We start from the raw sequence: 19,154 nt of genomic DNA, 5'->3' as shown, positions 1-19,154 counted from the left end.
AATGACGTAATGCTAACTCGTAGCGTAGAAGGTGAGCAGGTGGCTTTTTCAGTGTCAACGACATCCCAGAGGGTGGGACTCCTGTCCCTCCATTTCCCATAAGTCAATGTGCCCTTTCCCCCCGTGTTAGTATCTTCTAAGGCCGCCTGCTTGTTACTCAGAATCCCCCCCCCCCGACACCCCCACTGCATGTGGAACCCAGTGGGCCCCCCAACTTCTCATACCTGCTTTTTCTTGAGCCAGGGCTCAGATGAGACCATCCGTGTCGTGTCCATGGACAGAGATTACCACGTGGAGTGTTACCACTGCGAGGTAGGCCTCTCCCTGCCCAGGCCCCCAAACCCGCTTAGCAGTCTAAGACGAAACTGGCCCAGTTGACTGTGGCAGGAGGCGGTTAGGTTCAGGCCTGGGGCTGCCGTCAGAGCTGATGGAGGAGATGGGATGGAGCCTGTTCTGGGGGCGGAAGGGGGAGGAGAGGTCGGAGAGGATGCAGATGTTTGGGCATGAGGGTCTTTACTATTTTCTCTAAGGCCTGAGTCCGTGGCAGCTGCCCCGCCTGAAGCTGCGGAGTGGGAGGAGCATAGGGAATGCGGGTTCAGGTCCTGTTTGGGGGCCATGTCTTCAGGCAGGTGTTCGATGTGGGGACTAGACCCCCTCCCCTCCAGCTTGTACCAAGCCTGTCAGACACGCGGCCGGCCCGCTGGCTGCGAGTTTGACATGCTTGTGTAGGCTGTTCCATCTGCCAGGAGCCTCGTTCTGAGCCGAGCCCTGGAAATCATGAAGAAATTTCGCCCCCACCTCACCCCCCTTGGAAACAGGGATGTGGCTGATCGGTGTGAAGGTGGGGTGGGGGGGCATCTGCCCCTTCCCTATCCTTGTATGACCCCCAGGCTGAAGGAGCCATGGGTGCCCAGGACCGGTAGGCCAGCCAGGGGTCGCCCCTCACCAGCCTTGTGAAGGGTGCAAACGCTTAAGAGCCCGTGGCCTTCCGGCCAGAACTAAGTGCAAGGAGATGAGACTTATTTTGTGATGGGGGGCGGGGGGGGGGTTGGTTTGGGGCAGGAGAACAGGGGTGTGAGTACAGATAGCTCCATCCCACCTCTGGGGCTGAGGAAGTAGGTGGGACTTGTCAGTGGTGCCCCAGGCACTGGGGGCAAAGGTGAAGTTACAAGCTCCACTGTCCCCTCCACACATCCAGACCAGCGCCGTCCGGTGGAAATCGAGAACCACAGATTCAGGGCCTGCGTGTCATTTTGTTTCCTAGTAGCCACATAAAAAGGTAGAAGAAATAGTCGGGATCGATTTTTGTGATAAAATTTATTCAGCCCATTCTATCCAGAGTGTTACCATTTCAACTTGTAGTCACTATAAAAAATTTTTCATGAGCCATTTTATATCCTTTCCCCCCGCGCCCCCCCCCCCCCCCCCCCCCCCCACACACACACATTAAGTCTTGGAAATCTGGCGTGTGTTTACACTGACATCACATCCCATTTCCCACCAGCCCCATCTCAAGTGCAGGAGGGGGACGTGTGGCCGGTGGCCCGGGGGTGGGACAGTGCAGCCCAGACCTTCCCCGGGGAGGGGGGCTGGGGCCCTGCGTTTGCCACCCCCAGCGAGCCACACCGCTGGTTCCCGGGACGCCGACCTTTGGCAGCCCTTTTGCTTGGCTGCCTGCCACTGGACATTTCTGCCTCTCCCAGGACTGCGGCCTGGAGCTCAACGACGAGGACGGCCACCGCTGCTACCCCCTGGAGGACCATCTCTTCTGCCAGCCCTGCCACGTCAAGCGGCTGGAGAAAGGCCCCTCGCCCGCGGCCCTGCACCAGCACCACTTCTAGCGGAGCCTCTCCCAGACCGCGGGGCGGGGAGGGGCCAGGGCGCAAAGGACGAGTCCGCCTGTTGATTCTGGGAGTGGAGTTCGGGGGGCGGGAGGGGGGGAGGCGTGGCCAGCGAGTGCCTGTGCGCATGCGTGGGGCCCTTTCCTTTCAACCCTACCCGTCTGGGGTGTGTCTTTCCAAGGGCCTTGCTGGCTGCCCTGTGCGCATCAGAACGCTCAGGAAGACGCTGCAGCAAGCGGGCGGCCTGAGGCGGGAGGTGGTCGCTTCAGAGGGCAAGGTGTGCGCTGAGCGTATTCATAATATCTTGGGGGAGAGGGTCCAGCTGCCGATGCATTCAACCCTTCCTCTCCCTCCAGGGAAATATTGCACCCCACGTGCCCCCCCCCCCCCCGCCCCACGCGCGCGCGCAGTGATTTAGGGCTTCCTTCCCCCGCAGAGCTTCATTCGGTGGAAGGGCTGCAAATTGTAATGGTGTTAGGGCGAGAGGGAAGCCCGAACACGTGCTCTGCATCTTAGGGAGCATTTTCTAGGTGAACCAGAGCCAATGCTGAAATAAGCGAGACGGGGGCGCCCTCCTGTCCCCCGCCCTCCCCCCCCCCCCCCCCCCCCGCCAGCACTCTGCGTGTCCCCGCAGATCTGCACTCCCTGTGGGCAGTCAGGGGGGGGGCGGCGGGGGGGCTGGCGGAGACCTGCCCCGCTCTAGCCTAGCGGAGTGCCCTGGGACAGAGACCTTGGTGCAGGCACCAGGCCTCTTGGCCCACTGTTTGCCCTTTGCCCCTGTGGCGCTCTCCAGGGTCTGTGACTTGGGAGTCGCTTTGGCAAAGGCAGGTCTCAGGATCCCACGTGCCCGTTCAGCTCAGGTCAGGCTGGGCTTCTGGAAGTCCCGCGTCCTGAGAGCCACCCCCTTACCCACGAGGAGTGTGTGTGCGTGTGTGAGGCCTCTCGGCCCGGTGGAGGGCGCGCCTGAGGATAAGTTATTACAGTCATTTCACGGGTTTCTCTCTTGCCCCAATCTTGGCACCGGCATTATTACATTGGAAGAAACCGGTATTAGGTACAGTGCTTTTGTCTTCTTTTGTCTTAACTGTTTCCCTCCACTTTCAGTCTTCCACACACACAAAATACCTCACAGATACGAGCATCACCAAATCGCAGGTCAAGGAGGAAGTGGACCGCCGCCGTGGGCTCAGATTCCTTCTTCGGTGCCTTAGGAACATCCAGCTTCATGCCAGCCACACTCCAGTGGGTCAGGGCCCTGTGCCCCTAACCAAAGGCCAGCAGGGAATAGGTGGAAACTGGGTGCTACTGCCTTACCTATTTCTTCGTGCTGGCTCCCGGGGGGTGGCATGGTCTGGAGGGCCACCCCCTGGCGAGTTTTCAAGGCAACTTCTGAACTGAGGAGGCACAATTTGCCTTGCATGTCACAGTCCTGAGGCCAGAGGTCAGGATCCCTTGGTATTTCAATAAGATACATACGTTCATGTTTGTCAAAGGTGGGCTGGCATTTGCCCTCTCAGCCTGTGGAGAGGGACTCGGAGCCTTGTTGCTGGAGCACTGGGGCCATCTCACCACGGCCAGCTAGGCTGGGGCACGACAGCTGGCGTCTGCCCTCTGCCTCCTCACCTGGCACCCTGAGCCAGGGGCCTGGGGGACTGGGGCCGAGGAGGGTGGTCAGGGGAGACACCCAGGGACTCCCAGACTTTCCCCCTGGCCCAGCTTCCCTTCCAGGTCACGTTTTTGGCTCATTCGGTAACAGTTGCCTGTAAGATGCGAGAATTGACACCATGGGTTGTTGCATGAAAGTCATTCTACTGGGGTCCTTTGGCCAGATGCCACTTCCAGACTATGTGCTATCATTGGTTCCTTTTCATAGGCTGAGCCTCCTGAAAACCTGTGAATGAGTGGGGCTGGGGAAGGGACCCCTGGGGCCACACCCCTCTCTCCCCATCAAGTCATCCAGTTTAGCCTGGGCAAGGCTGTGGGCAGAGGAAGCCAGCCAACGCGTCTCAGCCCGTCTTTGCCAACCACGAATGTTTCTGGCCTCGCGGACTCACCTTTGTTCCACTTTCGAGTCCAGCGAGAGAGCCACGGACAGAAGTAGGAGGCGTTTGTTTGCAGATTGGGTAACTAGTTCGTTAAATCTGTGATTCCGTCTTTGAAGTGAGATTTTTAAAATAGCCTTTATTGGGGTGATTCAGATCTCGCTGTCAATATGGCATTTTTTTGTGTCATTGAAGAACAATGAGAATTACCAGACGAAACCCGGGCAGCAACCTCTCTTGTGATCTGCGTCCCTGGAGAGGGTACCAGGCAGGACTCCCGAGTTTCTCTCTCCTGCTCAGGCCCTTGCACATAAGCCACAAGGAGATGTTCGCCTACCTGGTTATTTTAAACATTCTGTGTGTTATTAGCCAAGTGGACCTGTAATGAGGTTGTACTTAGAAAACAAGTGCCTGGTAGACCAGGATGAATATGTTGGTTGTAAAAGTTAGAGCAAATAGCCCTTCCCAAGTTCCCTAGACAACTCTGACTTTAGCTAAGTGAGGAGAGAATTATGGCCTGATTCCAAACCCCAGCACCAGCCTCCAGCCTTCTCCCTTGCCTCATTGCCCTTTATTTTTTATTTTTTTTGCCTCCCATCGCCTCTCCCCCACCCCCTCAGGTCGGGCCTTTCAAAAACTGCCTGGGTGGTCTAAAGGTTGTAACCCAGGTTGGCCCGCTCTATCAGGATCTCTGTCTCTGATGTTTCCCGTCTGTCACTGAGTAAAGAGTGATTTATCCATCTCTCACCATGGCAGCGCCTTTAGTCCTGTCCCTGTCACTGCCTGTTGTCCCCTGCCCTGCCCCCACAGGACTTTACTTGCTCGGCGGTTAGTGCTGGAGTGACAGCCTCGTTCAGCTGAGTCCTGAGGTTATGCCATTGAGTCCTGGGTGGTGGAAGGGATTGTTGCGGAGTTCCATCACCTTCAAGGGCGGCCATCGCCTTTGTTTCCATGGGCGGGGGTCACACAAAAGGAAAAATAGGAATGTTAGGACTTGAGAATTATCCACAATCCTTTGCAGGCCGTTTTTGTGTGAAAGTGTGAGAACCGTGAGGGCTGCTGATACTCTTGCAAAGAATATGTGCGAGACTTGCCCCCCAAACTGGTTGCTTGGTGTGGTTGTTAATAAGACCCTGTCTGCCAGGAAAACCAAATTCTTTGTGCTCTCCTTTGTGCCACGAATAGTCCTAATTTCCCAGTGACTATTGGAAGTAACTGTTTAAAGTAATAGATAAAAAATGAACAACATATATTGGCTATCCATTGTGCTGAGCCAGAACGGGGCAGATGTGGGAAATTTCCATCGAGAGCATGAAAATGTCACCTGTGCAGAGAAAATTATTTTCCTCGGTGTCTCTTCTTTTCTACAAATTTATTAAAAAATGTACTGTTTCTATAAAGTTATGCACAATGTTGTTCCTAAAAAATTATTTGAAGTTTTACTGTTTCTATAAAATGATTTTAACATGTCATAACAATAGAACTGCATCAATTTGTAGACCATTAAAGTGCTCTCCAACTTGATAATGTTGGCCGGGTCTTTTGTGTGTGGGGTAGGAAGCTCATTGTAAACTGCGTTTGGTCTCCTTTTAGAGCTCTGGATCCCCCCCCCCCCCCCCGCTTTTTTAAAAAACATATTTTTATTGATTTCAGAGAGGAAGTGAGAGGGAGAGAGTAGAAACATCAATGATGCCGAAGCCGGTTTGGCTCAGTGGATAGAGCATCAGCCTGCGGACTGAAGGGTCCCAGGTTCGATTCCGGTCAAGGGCATGTACCTTGGTTGTGGGCACATCCCTAGTAGGGAGTGTGCAGGAGGCAGCTGATCGATGGTTCTCTCTCATCGATGTTTCTAACTATCTCTCTCCCTTCCTCTCTGTAAAAAATCAATAAAATATATTTAAAAAAAAAAAACATCAATGATGAGAATCATTGATCAGCTGCCTCCTGCACGCCTCCTACTGGGGATCAAGCTTGCAATCCCGGGCATGTGCCCTGAACCGGAACTGAACCCCCGGACACTAGAACTCTGGATTCTTAAAGGAACATATGGGTGTCAGAACGGGGAAGGGACTGAAATTTTGTCCTGAGATGACCATGGTTTCAGTCAATGGTGGATTGCATATACAAAGGTGGTCCCATAGGTTATAATGGAGCTGGAAATTTTATATTGCCTAGTTATGTAGCCGTCAACATCCTCCTGCAATGTATGAGAGATGAGGTCTTCTGATTGCTAACTAGCAAGGGGTATGGGAGGGAGGAGCATATGGGAACACCATTCCTGCCCAGAGAGGGAATGGCCCTGTGTCCACTCATGTGGTCACCCTCTGGTATACAATAAGCCTACTGGCAGAATGGATTTGGGGTCAAGAGCCCAGATTCAAGGTCTAACTCAGGCTCCACCACCTAATTGCTCAGTGACCGTAAGCAAATTTAGTTTCCTGATATTTAAAAATGGGGATTATAACAGAACTTACCTTAGGGAATTGTGGTAGTATTGAATTAGTCCAAGTAAAGAGCTTACAGCCTTAATTGCTTAATTAAGAGTGACAGGGACCTAGTCAGTTTGGCTCAGTGGATAGAGCGTCGTTGGCCTTCGGACTGAAAGGTCCCAGGTTTGATACTGGTCAAGGGCACATGCCTGGGTTTCGGGCTCGGTCCTCAGTGTGGGGAGTGCAGGAGGCAGCCAATCCATGATTCTCTTTCATCATTGATGTTTCTATCTCCCTCTCGCTCTCCCTCTCTGAAATCAATAAAAATGTGGCTTTCAGCTTACTTGATTTTTCCATTGGAATGACCAACAAAATAAATTACAAATGGAGTAAAAGTAAATGGGAAAAAATAATACAAACACAAAACAATTTGAAAAGAGCCCATATGCAATAGAGGAAACCATAAAGTAAAAAATATTGGTACATTGGAATATATGATAGTGAAAATTACTCTAGGTGCAAAAATATAAGGAAAAGGTAAACAATAAACTGGAAAAGATTGCAATGCAATCTTTGATAGTAAAAAATTCATATCCTTTATATTATGAAAAAGTCTAAGAAATCTACAAGAAAACATTGAATGCCTATACCAAGAGAAAATATATACATCAAGTAAAAGGAACTTTCGTTTTTCAATTATGAAAATTGCAAGGAAATAATGAAACTTGTAAAACAGTGCTGATTAGAATGCAAGGAAACATGTTATTGATAGAAGTTTATTGGGTTTTTTTGGAGGGCAATTTTAAAATATGTACCATGGGGTAAAAATGTCCATAAAATGGACCTTAAAAATGAACACCCCAAAAATAAAAATAAAAAAATACAACAAAAAAATGAAAACCTGATAATTTCACATCTAGAAATTTATGACGTATATGAAATAATTCAACACAATTCTTTTTAAAAAGTGTAAAACTGACAACCCAAATTCCCAACAAAAGAGTAATGCTTAAAATATTCTCTAATGAAATATCTTCGGAGAATATTTAATGACCTTAAATCTCAGGCCAAAAGCTAAAGGGACAATAAGAAAACAGACATTTCTGGTACAAGCGGGGATTTGGAAAAATACGTGTGGGTAAATCCATATTAAAAATGTGGAAGAAAAAAAAAAGGCCTCTAGGGGGGGAAATTATGATGTTAATAGTAATGATCTCGCGATGAGAACTGGCATTGTTTTTATTCCCAATAATTTTCGGTAGTTTACAAATTTTCTATATTTCCTCAGGAGGAAAACACGTTATATTGGACAGATTAATCAATCGATGAGTGTGACTGGTTAATGGACAGTGTTGGATGCCTCGGCCACTCCCGGGCTTCGAGTCCCCTCTCCACCGCAGACGTTTCGGGCTTTCCCAGGTCTCTGAGCCAGGCACCTATATGAGGGGACTAGACGCGATTGCCTGGGTCTTCTTACCGTAAAAACACCGTGTCTTAAGGTTTCCCTATGGCATTGTGGGGCCAGGTTACCCTGGGACCCGGAGATCTCAAAGGACAGAGTTGCAGACTCCTTGCACCGCGGAGCGGCTCAGAGGCGCGCAGCCGCACTGCAGCAGTTCCGTCCCCAAAGCGGGTCGAGGATGGAGCCCACTCCCCCACCCCTGTAACCTGACAGTGCACCGCTCTCCATACCACCGCCCGGCTTCCTTTCCACCGGGAAAAGGCCAGAACTGCGGCGCTCAGTGCGCCTTTGCGTCATCCGGTGGCTAAGCTCCGGCCATGGTACGCTCCTCCTCCCCTGCCCACCGCACTCCAAACTGCTACCTTTCCAGCTGTGCCTTCCTAAATGTGCCCCGTTTTACAGAGACTCTTCAAGTGGATCATTACTAGGGAGCTTTGCAATTTACAAACCATCTCGTACAACTCCGGGTTCCAAACACAGCTTAAAAGATGACATTTCGGGCAAAAATAACGTTAAGATTTCAGATATTTGGCCTTTACACTTTAATCATAAGTCCTCCCCAAGAAAGGCCTGGATCATCTAACCCAGGTGAGGCAAAAGTGTACGCCTCGAGCCAGCCAGGAGTCGAACCTAGAATCTTCTGATCCGTAGTCAGACGCGTTATCCATTGCGCCACTGGCCCGGCACACCCCAAACCCTCGCAGCAATGTAGATTACCGCTTACGCAGTTTCAACAGGCTTCCTGACACCAGCGCTGCAATTCCGCCGCAGAGCCAGCCTAGGGCTCCTTAGGCTCCTCCTTCCCCCTGCAAACCCGCTCCGCCAATCCGCAGCGGCGACGTCATTGCGCTCCATCCCTTTACGTGCGACGCGTCTCCTGCGTGCGCCAGTGCGCGCTCGAAGTTTGTCCACGGCCGCCTCCCGTTCGCTCGCTGGCCTGGCGGGGCGTGAGGAGGGGTGGGACCTGGGCGCTGCAGCCGCCGCGCCAGGGTGACCGGTAGCGCCGGAGCCGAGGTGGCGACGCGGGGCGGGGCGGGCAGAAAGAAGAGGAAAGAGGTGGTGTTGCGGGATGGCGGCGACTACCTACGAGCGGCTGAAGCTGTGAGTCCCGCGGGCGGGAGGCTGTTGACCGAAAGGGGCGGCGGGCGGGCGGGCGGCAGGTGCGGGCCGCTGGCCCCGGGGAAGGTTCCTGGGTCCCTGGGCGGCGGGCCGGCGGCGGGGCCCCTGGTCTCCCGGCTCGGCCTTCGTCTCCCGGCGCGGCCGCCCCAACGCCCCGCCGAGTCCCCACAGGCCCGGGGGCGGCGGTCTCGCCCGCCTTTCTCCGTCCCGCGCGGCCTCTACGCCCACGGCCGGAGAGCGCAGCTGCAGGCCGGCGTCCGCCAGCCGCGCTCGGCGTTGGGATGCAGTCCTTCACGGTCCTCACTTTTTGTGTGTGTGTGTGTACGTGGGTTTTTGTTGTTGTTTCTTTGCTTTTTTGGAGAGGTGGCGGCTAGTTGTGTCCTTACTACTCAGCAGAGAAAGTTTTTTTCTTATTTAATGGACCCGGGCAGCTTGTGGGAGTCCATATGCAAATCGACAAACCTTTGGGCATGAAGCCTCCCTGACCCGTGTTTAGGATGCAGGAGGGGCGGGGGGTAAAAGCAAAGTGCAGTCAGTAAGTAGTCTTGGTCCTGGAAGGTTTACTTGGCTTTGGATATTGTACAGCTCAAGCACAAAGCAGGGGCTGGAGTCCACGTTGACAGGCAGAGGCTAATCCGGAGGGTTTTGGCGCTGCAGACCGACTTTTCGGTCCAAGCCACGTCCTTGAGGCTTTGCGAACAGGCCCTGGTGGTTGGGGTTATACATTAGGTATTTGTAAGGTTATTTTGGCTTGTCTCGGAAAAATAAAAACTTGCCTTTCCCTTAGCGTGACCGGCCGGCCCCTACGCTGGTCTTGTCTGCGAATAACTTTGCTCTGCCCACTTTGTGTTGAATGCTTGAGCCCCAGACTGGAAATCCAGTGGCTGTAGTCTGAGAAGGTCTTTGGCGGCAGCAGCAAGATGTAATCTTTGAGGAGCTTACCCGTCCCCTCCATGAATTAGAATATCTTGGTACTTAAGCATAGATATCCCGTTTCCTTGGCAGGGGTAGGAAGACTTCAAAATGTGGTTTGGGCACTTGCTATGCTCCCCAGCACCTCAAGCTCACTTAACTTTCTCGAAGGTTCAAACTTCGTGAGGGATGCAGAATAGGGAGTGAGGTCCTTGCAACACCAGGTATCTGGTAGAACAGATGATTACTCTTCCCTCAGCCCATGCCCTTTTGCCGCTTCTCTTTACTGCTGAAATTCTCTTTGAAAACCGCAGCTGCACACTTCCCTCCAGATTTTCCTGGCCAAGTTTCCGTATTCTCTCCCAGTTCCCCTTTAAGGTGGTGATCACCTTGTTGGTGAATGAGTCCAGCTGTGTCTTTGACCCAGGGTGCCGGCGGGGCCGGTGTCACGTGTGCTCTGCTGGCTAATTAGGTTATTGCCATCCATCTGATCCTGACTAAAGGGCTTCATATGATCCGGCGCCAGGTCTCAAGTGTGTTTAAGCAACTCGGAGCCTAGGCTTGATGCAGCTCAGAGTTCGGTGTCGGAATGCATCTGAATTTTCCTGTGGTAAAGATTGAATGGGATGGGGAACTTGAGCTGCCAAGGAGGCACGAAGTGCACCAGTCTAGACCTTTTAAAAAAAAGCTCTACATCCATAAGAGAAAGGAAATTGGGCCCTACAGTGATGAGACCGACGCTTTTGTATTGATTGTGTGTGGGAAGTGGAAACTATAACTGTGGGCGAAAAGTAAATCTGGGGTTAGTGAAAGGCAGTCTCTAATTTGTCAGTCCTTGTTTCCCTGACAAAACGTTTTGAGTGTTTCTGTAAATGTAAAGATACAGCCTTTTTGCAACTTTGTTTTTCTTTAAGGAGTTTGTGAGTTGAAATCTCCCCTCTTACTCCTTTTTGGCCCTTCCTGCTGTGGGCACGCTGGGCAAGGTTTTTAAATGTGGCCTGATCTAAGGAGTGTTCTTTCTTAGATGCATTTGGAGGTGGAAGGAGTTTCCACCCTATATTAGAGTTAGTAGGACACAAGAGCTGTTTTTAAAAATGTGTCTTGAGATTTTAAAAAAATATGTTTTTATTGATTTTAGGGAGAGGGAGAGAGAGAAACGTGTGCCCTGATAAGGAATGGAACCAGCCCTTTGGTTCATGGGACAGCACCCTACAACTGAGCCACACCAGCCAGCGCTCGAGATGTGTTTTAAGAAAGATGCATACAAGAGATAGTTTGATAATATTTTATTATAAAAGTATTGTTACTGGGTTTATTTAAATATTGAGGTGCTTGGAATTCTAAATAATAATTTGTTCTGTATCATGCCATACACTTTCTGGAGTCCATCTCTGTCCTGCTATGAAGTTCACCTTTCTAAGTGCTCTGGTTTCATCCTCTACTCCCTTGCTTACAATCTCCATTTCCGTTTTATGGATCTTTAGGATTAAGTCCCCATTTGTAAGCCATCTGTACTTTTAGCCTCGTCACAATCTGTGCTCTAACTTTATTTCACAAAACTTCCCAGTGCCTTCTCCCCCCACACTCCCACTAGACTTGGCAATTTTTTTTTTATAGCTTCAAGCTTGGGCTTATTTTTATCCTTCTAGCCAGAATGCCTTCTTCTTCTCTCCCCTCTTTATCTACTGAGCATATCTGTGATAGAGTTGAGAGATATCAAACTTTTTTTAAATCAGAACAGACTTAGATTCAAATCCTGACCTTGTTACTTGCTTTGTGTCCTGGCCATGTCACTTCTCTTTCTAAAATGGGTTTCATCCACAAAATGAGAACATTACTATTTCATGGGATTATTTTAAGGATGAAATTCCCAGTGTACTTAACAGATGCTCACTTTCTCTGAGAAGCCTTTTTTCCACGTCATTCCCTTCACTGGGCTGCCAGACCAGTCTACTGTCACAAGGATGAGACACTAAAAACGTCTATATGGTTTGCACATTCTGTCTCAGGATTGACTAACAGTATATTTACTGTCTCATGGACAAGAAGACAGAATTACAGTGATCATTGTGTGCAACACTCACTTTGCCACCTAGAAAATGATGAAATCACTATAAATACTTTTTTCTCCAATTAGGTTGCAAATATGTGGAACCTCTTAGCCTTGATTTCTCTCTCCTCCTCCTCAGTACCTAGTATAAACCCTCGGGTGGAGCAGATCCTCCGTGACTCACCTGAGGAAAGGAACTTTCCAGCGTAGAACACCTACCGGCACTGCAAAAAATCGCACAGTCTGGAGTAATTTGGATTGTAGCCTTTGAAGTAGCAGCAACTTAAGTCATTTCATGTATATTAATGTATTTCCAAAGGCTCTGAGGTCATCGGCTAAAGACAGGGAAATAGTTGCCCTTGCCCCGCAGTCAGGTCACAGCCCAGCCATGGCAGAACTGGTCTTGGAACAGCAGGCCCAAAGTCTAGTGATCTTTCCATTACACTGCATTATTCAAGTGACCTTTTTTTCCCTCTTATCAGATTGCTCTTGTCTTAGTCCGCAGACATGTCTGGTATAGAAATGAGTCACTTATAATTGAAAATAGCTATGTCCATATGGATTTTTTAATATAGGAAACAGAATATTGATTTGTTCAGAATTTAAAATTCATACTTTTTAAACATCTAGGCAGTTCTTAATATTTTATGACTCCTTTTTCCTTTTAAGTGATTTGTGTATTCATGGATAATGTCAGTGATAAAAATTTGAAATTACAAAATAATTACAACAAATCCATTCTTGGAAACATTCAAAGCATTTTTAAAGAAATTATTTTAAAAGGTCAACTGAAGTCGGTGTAAGGCAAGAAATCCTTTAGAAAGTGAATCAGGCAGGCTGACCTCTGAAGAAACATTGTTTCCTCCCTTAGGAAGTTGCCTTTCTTCTTAAAAGATTGTCATAGCTGTGAGGTCTGTAAGGGCAGATACATGCAACCCTGAGAACAGATGTAAACTAAGATACACTGTGACATATGTGGTCTTTCTAGTACAATGAACATTCAGGTTATTCACACATCTCTCTGCAAGGAAGGATGGAGGGAAGCTAAAATTATGCTCATAAATGTAGGCACAAATGATCTGAAGTTTGTTTCCAAGGCCTTGATTGGGTGGAGGTTCAGGCTAGAGAGTCTAGGTTAGTGTTAGGCTGCATTAGATCACTTGCTGGGCTTTTTTAAAATGTGTATTCCAAAGCTCCACTTTTAGGCCTGCTGAGGCCTGGCAACCTGCAAGTTCAGCCAGCTGTCCTGGTAGTTCTTAGGCACTCTAACAGGTATGTTGGGGCTGGGCTGAGCTGATAGAAGAGCGTTCTTTGGAGGGCCTGGAGCTCTGGAAGATTTTGCTGTGGATTAAAGCTTCATATTCGGTGGCATTTAGATCTGGTTTCATGAAGGAGACTGGTTTTTGGAGAGAATAGGTTTTAGGATGGACAGAATAGGAAATAAATAGGATCTCAAGGATTTGAGGAGGAAGATGGAATTACAATGAATTGGCTTCCTAGAAATATCAGCTTGGACTTGGGAATTGGGTTGGGCTTCTGGGTGGTCTGGGATGAACCTGGACTATAGGAGAGGTGTCCAAGGAGTCACTCAACGAGGGAGATTCTGCTGGGACCCAAAGGGAGGAGGGATGAGGATGGGTGGGAGCACCTTCTGGGTATGGGTGTAGGAAGCTCACAGGAATGACTTGAGGAACCACCATCACACTGCTTTCAAATAGCAGCTGCATCCTTTTATATTCCCAACAACAGTGCCCAAGGATTCCGATTGCTCCCCAGCCTCAACGTGTGTTTTCTATTGTGTTTTGCTTTTGATAATAGTCATTCTAATGGGTGTGAGGTCAGCAAATAGTAATATTTTTGAAGTAGGTTAATTTTACTCATTGTGGTTTGACCGGATTTTGAAGAGGTCAGTTATTTCCTGAAATGTGTAAATGTTACATGGGGGAAAAGTATTTTTTTCAGATACTAGAAAATCATATTGCCAACACTGAAAGTAAAAATGATATCTGATGTTTATATTATAATTAAATATATTGCTTGTCTTAAAATTTAACAAGGGTAATTTCTTAAAAGCACTCTGAGAAGCTATCGAATCCTGGCCTATCCAGTTTAGCTCAGTTGATAGAGTGTCGGCCTGCGAACCAAAAGGTCCCAGGTTCGATTCCGGTCAAGGGCACATTCCTGGGTGGCAGCCAGTCAATGATTCGTTCTCATCATTGATGTTTCTTTCTCTCCCTCTTCCTTCCTCTCTGAAATCAATAAAAATACATTAAAAAAAAAAAAGCTATTGAATCCCAGGTGACTGTAAGGTTAAGTGTATTTATATTAAATATAATAGAATTGCCCTTGTTGAATTTAATTTTTATTTTCTAATTTTATTTTTAATAGTTCTTTATTGTTGAAAGTATTACATATGTCCTCCCCCCCCCATTAACCCCCTGCAGCCCGCCCTGAATTTAATTTTTAGTTGCCTGTGATTTCTTTTTCTTTTTTTGTCCCATATTTGGGCAGTAATCCATAAAAGGAAAAGTCAACCAAATGAAAGTTGACAATAGGAATTGTTATTTTAGTATTATGTTATTTTTAGCTATCTCCCAAAATACTTGTCATTTTAACAGAAACTAGAACTCTGGGTTGATATTGAATCCCTGTCTTGAAGGAAACAAGGTAGATTTCTTGTTCAGTTAGAGGTTAAAATACCCATTGGATTCTGATAACTTCACCAGAGGTTTATATAGGACCAGAGTTCTTTTCAGTATACAGTATCACTTTGAACTTGAGATTTTTTTTTTTTTATCAACAGCATAGTTAAGGAGCAAATCATATTCTTGGAAGGGTTCCCCTTGTCTTAACTTCTAAAATCTATTTCATAAAATAAGCAATGTGAGATAGTTTTATAGAAATGAGCGACACCACAGTAATTGAGGACCTTTCTTTTTGCATTAGGGAGAGGATTTGCTCCTAGATTTTTGGTTATGATTGAGTCTTTTGTCTTGGTTTCCATGTATTTATTACATCAAAAACTCAGTATGGCCTGTTGACTAGTTAATTTTGAAAAACTGCTGGCAAACTTGGCTTCTGTGACACACTGTCGACTTTCTAATCAGAGAAAACAAACTGCTCCCTCTTTCTCCTCTTTATTAGTTACATTATAACATCAAATCCAGTTAAAATTTGACCTGTCAAGATCTTTTCTTGCTAGGAGAAAGGAAAACAATTTTTAAAATTCTGTTTATTCTGTCTGTCATTGAGCCAAAGAAGACATCAGTTAAAGGCCACATATAAAAACCAACTTAGCCCTGGCCAGTGTGGCTTGGTTGGTTGGAGCTTTGTCCCATACACCAAGAGATCTCAGGTTTGATTCCTGGTCAGGACACATACCTAGGTTGTGGGTTTGGTCCCCAGTTGGGGCACTTAGGAGAAGCAAATGATCGAGGTTTCTCTCTCACTTCATTTCCCTCTCAGATCTATGTCTTCCCCCCTTCTTTCTTTCCCTCTTTCCCTCTTCCTTTCTCTCCCTCTGTCTCTCTCCCCACCCTTGGTCTCTGTCGAATCAATAGACATATCTTCTGGTGAGGTTTAAAAGAAAAGAAAAAAACAAACAACTTAATGTAGGTGTTTGTTATAGTCTAAGAAAATTGACTGGAACGTCTGCCATCATTTTGTGTGAAAAATACCAAGGGGAATGAATAAGCTTAGAGTCCTTGTCAACAGAGGCTTGGTAGCCTGTTTGGTGAAGATTAAAGACAAAAATAGTAAAACCATACTTACCAGCAAACATGAAACCACCGGGTGTTTACTTAAGTCTTTCTGACTCAGTAAGTGCTGGACAGTTAAAGTTAGTTTCCGCTAGCTTTTGAAATGAAACCTGGGAAGCATAAAACTTAGAGAATAAAATCTGTTGTACTTCAGATCATTGTTAAGGCCAATTAATGAGGGGTGGGAAGTGGAAGGAGGGAAAGAAGAGGAAGACAGCAAAGGGACTATGAGTTGGGATATGACGCCTGCTATTATGACTAGTGGGATTCTGAGTCATTACTTGTCATTACTCTTCTTAGCTGGCAGTCACCGTTCTTATCAAATTCTTAAGCTGTTTTCAGTCACATTATCAGAATAGCCTCCTGGCAGCACCAGCACTTAGATTCCTGCCATATCTCCCAGAGAGATGACATCCGTCAGAAGTCAGGGCCCTTGGACCAGAACTCTCTGCCTTGATCCACAGTTACTCTTAATTTTATTTTAATCTCATACATGTATGTGGTTTAAAAGTAAACAGTACACAAAGCTTATAATGAAAGAGACCGCCCTACGGCGCTTCTCACTCCCTGTCCCCTCTGCCCCAGAGACATCCACTTTCAACTCTCCAAGCGATCACTTCTGCTTTTTCACTCTAGAACAACATGTCTGTACTGCTGTTTCCTGGTTTTTTCATTTTTCGTCTTCTGATGACTTCCTGCTTTAGAAGATGAGAATTAGGCTTTTATACCACATTCTTTTCCTCTCCTCTCCTCAGTGTAGTTATATTACGATACTCAGTGGTCATATTGTTATGGTTACTATGTAGATGTGGTTCAAATGAAGTCAGGAGTATAGTATAATTAATTACATAGTCTTATAAAAATGTGTTGTTATTTTCTGGAATTGAAAAAGTGACCGTTTTCTTTTAACTTTTATTAACTTTCAGTGTCGTTCTCACTAATTAATCTTCAGTTTCAGCAGTAAAACTCCTTTCAAACATATCAGGAAACTCAGTTCATTTTATTCTCTGAGGCTTACTCTGGGAGCCTCTGCCCTTGCTTTAATCTGGACAGGCTGTCTGTCCGGCCACAGAGCTGTCCTGGAACCTCTCTGCACCATCATTTCTTTCACGTCTCCTGTGTGGAATTCCAAGTCTAACTCTCGATTTACTCTATTTTTGTGAAACTAATCTTTCCTTCTTTCTAAGAGTGAAAGAGGTGTCTTTTAAGATATGGCACACCTGGAAATGTTTCTATTCTGTTGTCACACTTGTTTGATCGTGTGGCTATATATAGAATTCTCACTTAGAAATTATTATCCTTCAGAATTTTGAAGACCTTGCTGTTGAATAGTCCAATAGTGTGGCTGTTGAATATTTCAGTGCTTCTTTTTCTTATTCCCCCACTTCTCCCTTCTTTTTGATCACAGTTGTGCCAGGAGCTTTTACACGTTGTTTCATTTAACCCCCAAGATTGAGCACCCCCCACACCCAGAATCTCCCACATACCTTTATTTTCTTACCAGCATTTACCACTGCCTGAAGTCACTGGATTACCTCCTAGTATGTTTGTTGTCTTTCCTATTAAAATGTAAGCTCTGTGATCCAGGACTTTGTACACTAATACCTAGAACAGGGCCTGGCATGGGGTAGACACTTGTAACTTGGCCAGCATTACATAGCCAGTAATAGCAAAGTCAGGATGAGAACCTTATTTGATGGGTATCAGAACTGAAGAACGGACAGGATGAATAACTTGCTCAAGGTCACACAGTACAGATAGTCTGGTACTATAGATTGGGCTATTAACTACTGTGTTACCTTCTGAACTGTGTTGAAGATATGGTAAATTAGAATTTATTATGATTTTCTTGTGTGAGTCAAATTGGTGGTTTTACAGCAAATTAAAATCTTGTCAGCATTAAATATACAAGTGAAAAGAGTGGTACTGAACACACAAGGACTGCATAACAGCTTCACCAATCCAGAAACTGGGACAATGATGTAAAATTTAAACCCGGCTGAAATTGTTATAGTAAGTAGTTCTTTAGGAGTCTATTTCATTTGGTTTAGTTATTTATGGCTTTAAATTTCTCCTAGGCATATCACAACTGAAAAATTTTATGTGGAAGCTTGTGATGATGGAGTGGATGATGTGCTTATCATCGACCGGGTGTCCACAGAGGTTACCCTCTCAGGTATTTTACAGCCAGGTTTACAAGTGTCAGAAAGATGTTATACCTAAGCTGCAGTCATTAAACTAATCAGAGGTGTGCCAGTGTGTGGATCTCTGAGTATCTTACAAAGTTTTAATTCTTGCTACCTCATTTGATTTCTATGCATTAATTTTATGCTTTCTCCTTTTTCCGAAAAGGAGAAATGATTTTGAAAATTTTGCAATCTGTAAGGACTTAAAAAGATCATTATTTCTTTATTTGTTCCTTTATCTATACTCTTTACAGCAGGGGTCCTCAAACTTTTTAAACAGGGGGCCAGTTCACTGTCCCTCAGACCATTGGAGAGCCGGACTATAGTTTAAAAAAAAACACTATGAACAAATTCCTGTGCACACTGCACATATCTTACTTTGAAGTAAAAAAACAAAACAGGAACAAATACAATATTTGTATTTGCATGTGGCCCGCGGGCCGTAGTTTGAGGACCCCTGCTTTACAGGATTGGTTTTGTTGATGTCCAAGTTCCTTCTAGCTGTAAGATTTAAGGTATTTTGAGTGTGAGGAGGTTGTTTTAGCATTAAGTATGTGGAATGTTAATACCAGCTTTTGTTTTTAAAATATTCATGACTGTGAGGGTAATTTAATGAATGAAAAATAATATAAACATTACTGACTACAACTTCTGTTTTAAGCAAATAATGTTTGTAAGCATTATCTATCTTATCCATCTGTCCAGTTATATTTTGGCTTTGCTTACCGGGTTTATCTCTCCCCCTGTCCCCCATAACCCCCCCCCCGCCCCCCAGTTGTGTAGAACACTGATTTCTGACTAAATTAATGTGAAATAATTTTGGTGACAAATTAATGTACCATTATCACATTTAGAATTTCATTTGTTTAAAAAATTCACCTCTAGACCAAATTCTGTATTTTTTCTTGAGTACAGCATTTGAGTGACCATGGAATAGGCATTGAGGACATAGTAAATATCCTTTCAACACATAAGGTGAAATATGAAAACATTGCATAGGATAATAAAGTGCAAGAAAGGCATGACTATACATTTCCATTTCCTTGGTTATGTGGTTAGTCTGGTAAGGACCATAAATCTAGTTTTCATTAGACCAAATTGAATTAGATCTCTGTTTCAGTTTGATTTGACATTTCTTGGTGGATGCTCAATATAGCTGATTGGTTTTAACCAATGTCAGTGACCTTCTCCTGAAGTTTAATTACACTACTTCTATATCCCCTATTGATACAACCTATTGATAAAAGCTATTTAGTATGAATGTATTTTCAATTGTTTTTGACTTTTCAGTGATATTTAATTTGTGGGTAGAGATTGCAGACCCATTTGAGTGGGTCATGAATAGTTTTTTTTAA

The 19,154-nt window shown here is 46.1% G+C and overlaps 2 protein-coding genes and 1 non-coding gene across 9 annotated transcripts in view; 2 read left to right on the top strand and 1 right to left on the bottom strand.

Moving 5' to 3' along the window:
- Positions 1 to 5,407, top strand: part of LIMD1 (LIM domains containing 1) — a 45,519-nt gene extending 40,112 nt beyond the window's left edge. For 2 of the 3 annotated variants that reach the window (XM_036333082.1, XM_036333081.1), the window contains 2 exons: positions 244 to 312; positions 1,704 to 5,407. In XM_036333082.1, coding sequence (XP_036188975.1) covers positions 244 to 312; positions 1,704 to 2,259 — 625 coding nt within the window. In that variant the 3' untranslated portion in view covers positions 2,260 to 5,407. The remainder of the gene's footprint in view (positions 1 to 243; positions 313 to 1,703) is intronic. The other variant, XM_036333083.1, reaches the window with a different exon arrangement.
- Positions 5,408 to 8,383: 2,976 nt separating this feature from the next.
- Positions 8,384 to 8,456, bottom strand: TRNAR-ACG. The gene has a single exon. It is a non-coding gene; the product is annotated as a tRNA-Arg (tRNA).
- A 261-nt stretch (positions 8,457 to 8,717) lies between these two features.
- SACM1L (SAC1 like phosphatidylinositide phosphatase) overlaps positions 8,718 to 19,154 on the top strand; it is a 38,007-nt gene continuing 27,570 nt past the window's right edge. For 4 of the 5 annotated variants that reach the window (XM_036333079.1, XM_036333078.1, XM_036333076.1 and 1 more), the window contains exons 1-2: positions 8,718 to 8,875; positions 17,692 to 17,789. In XM_036333079.1, the coding sequence (XP_036188972.1) occupies positions 8,844 to 8,875; positions 17,692 to 17,789 (130 nt within the window). In that variant the 5' untranslated portion in view covers positions 8,718 to 8,843. Of the gene's footprint in view, positions 8,876 to 10,395; positions 10,416 to 17,691; positions 17,790 to 19,154 lie in introns of those variants that run through there. The other variant, XM_036333080.1, reaches the window with a different exon arrangement.

This window comes from Myotis myotis, unplaced genomic scaffold, assembly GCF_014108235.1.
Source record: "Myotis myotis isolate mMyoMyo1 unplaced genomic scaffold, mMyoMyo1.p scaffold_m19_p_13, whole genome shotgun sequence".
Lineage (NCBI taxonomy): Eukaryota > Metazoa > Chordata > Mammalia > Chiroptera > Vespertilionidae > Myotis > Myotis myotis.
Note: the sequence above shows the minus strand (reverse complement) of the source record. Positions and strands in the feature narration are given on the sequence as shown.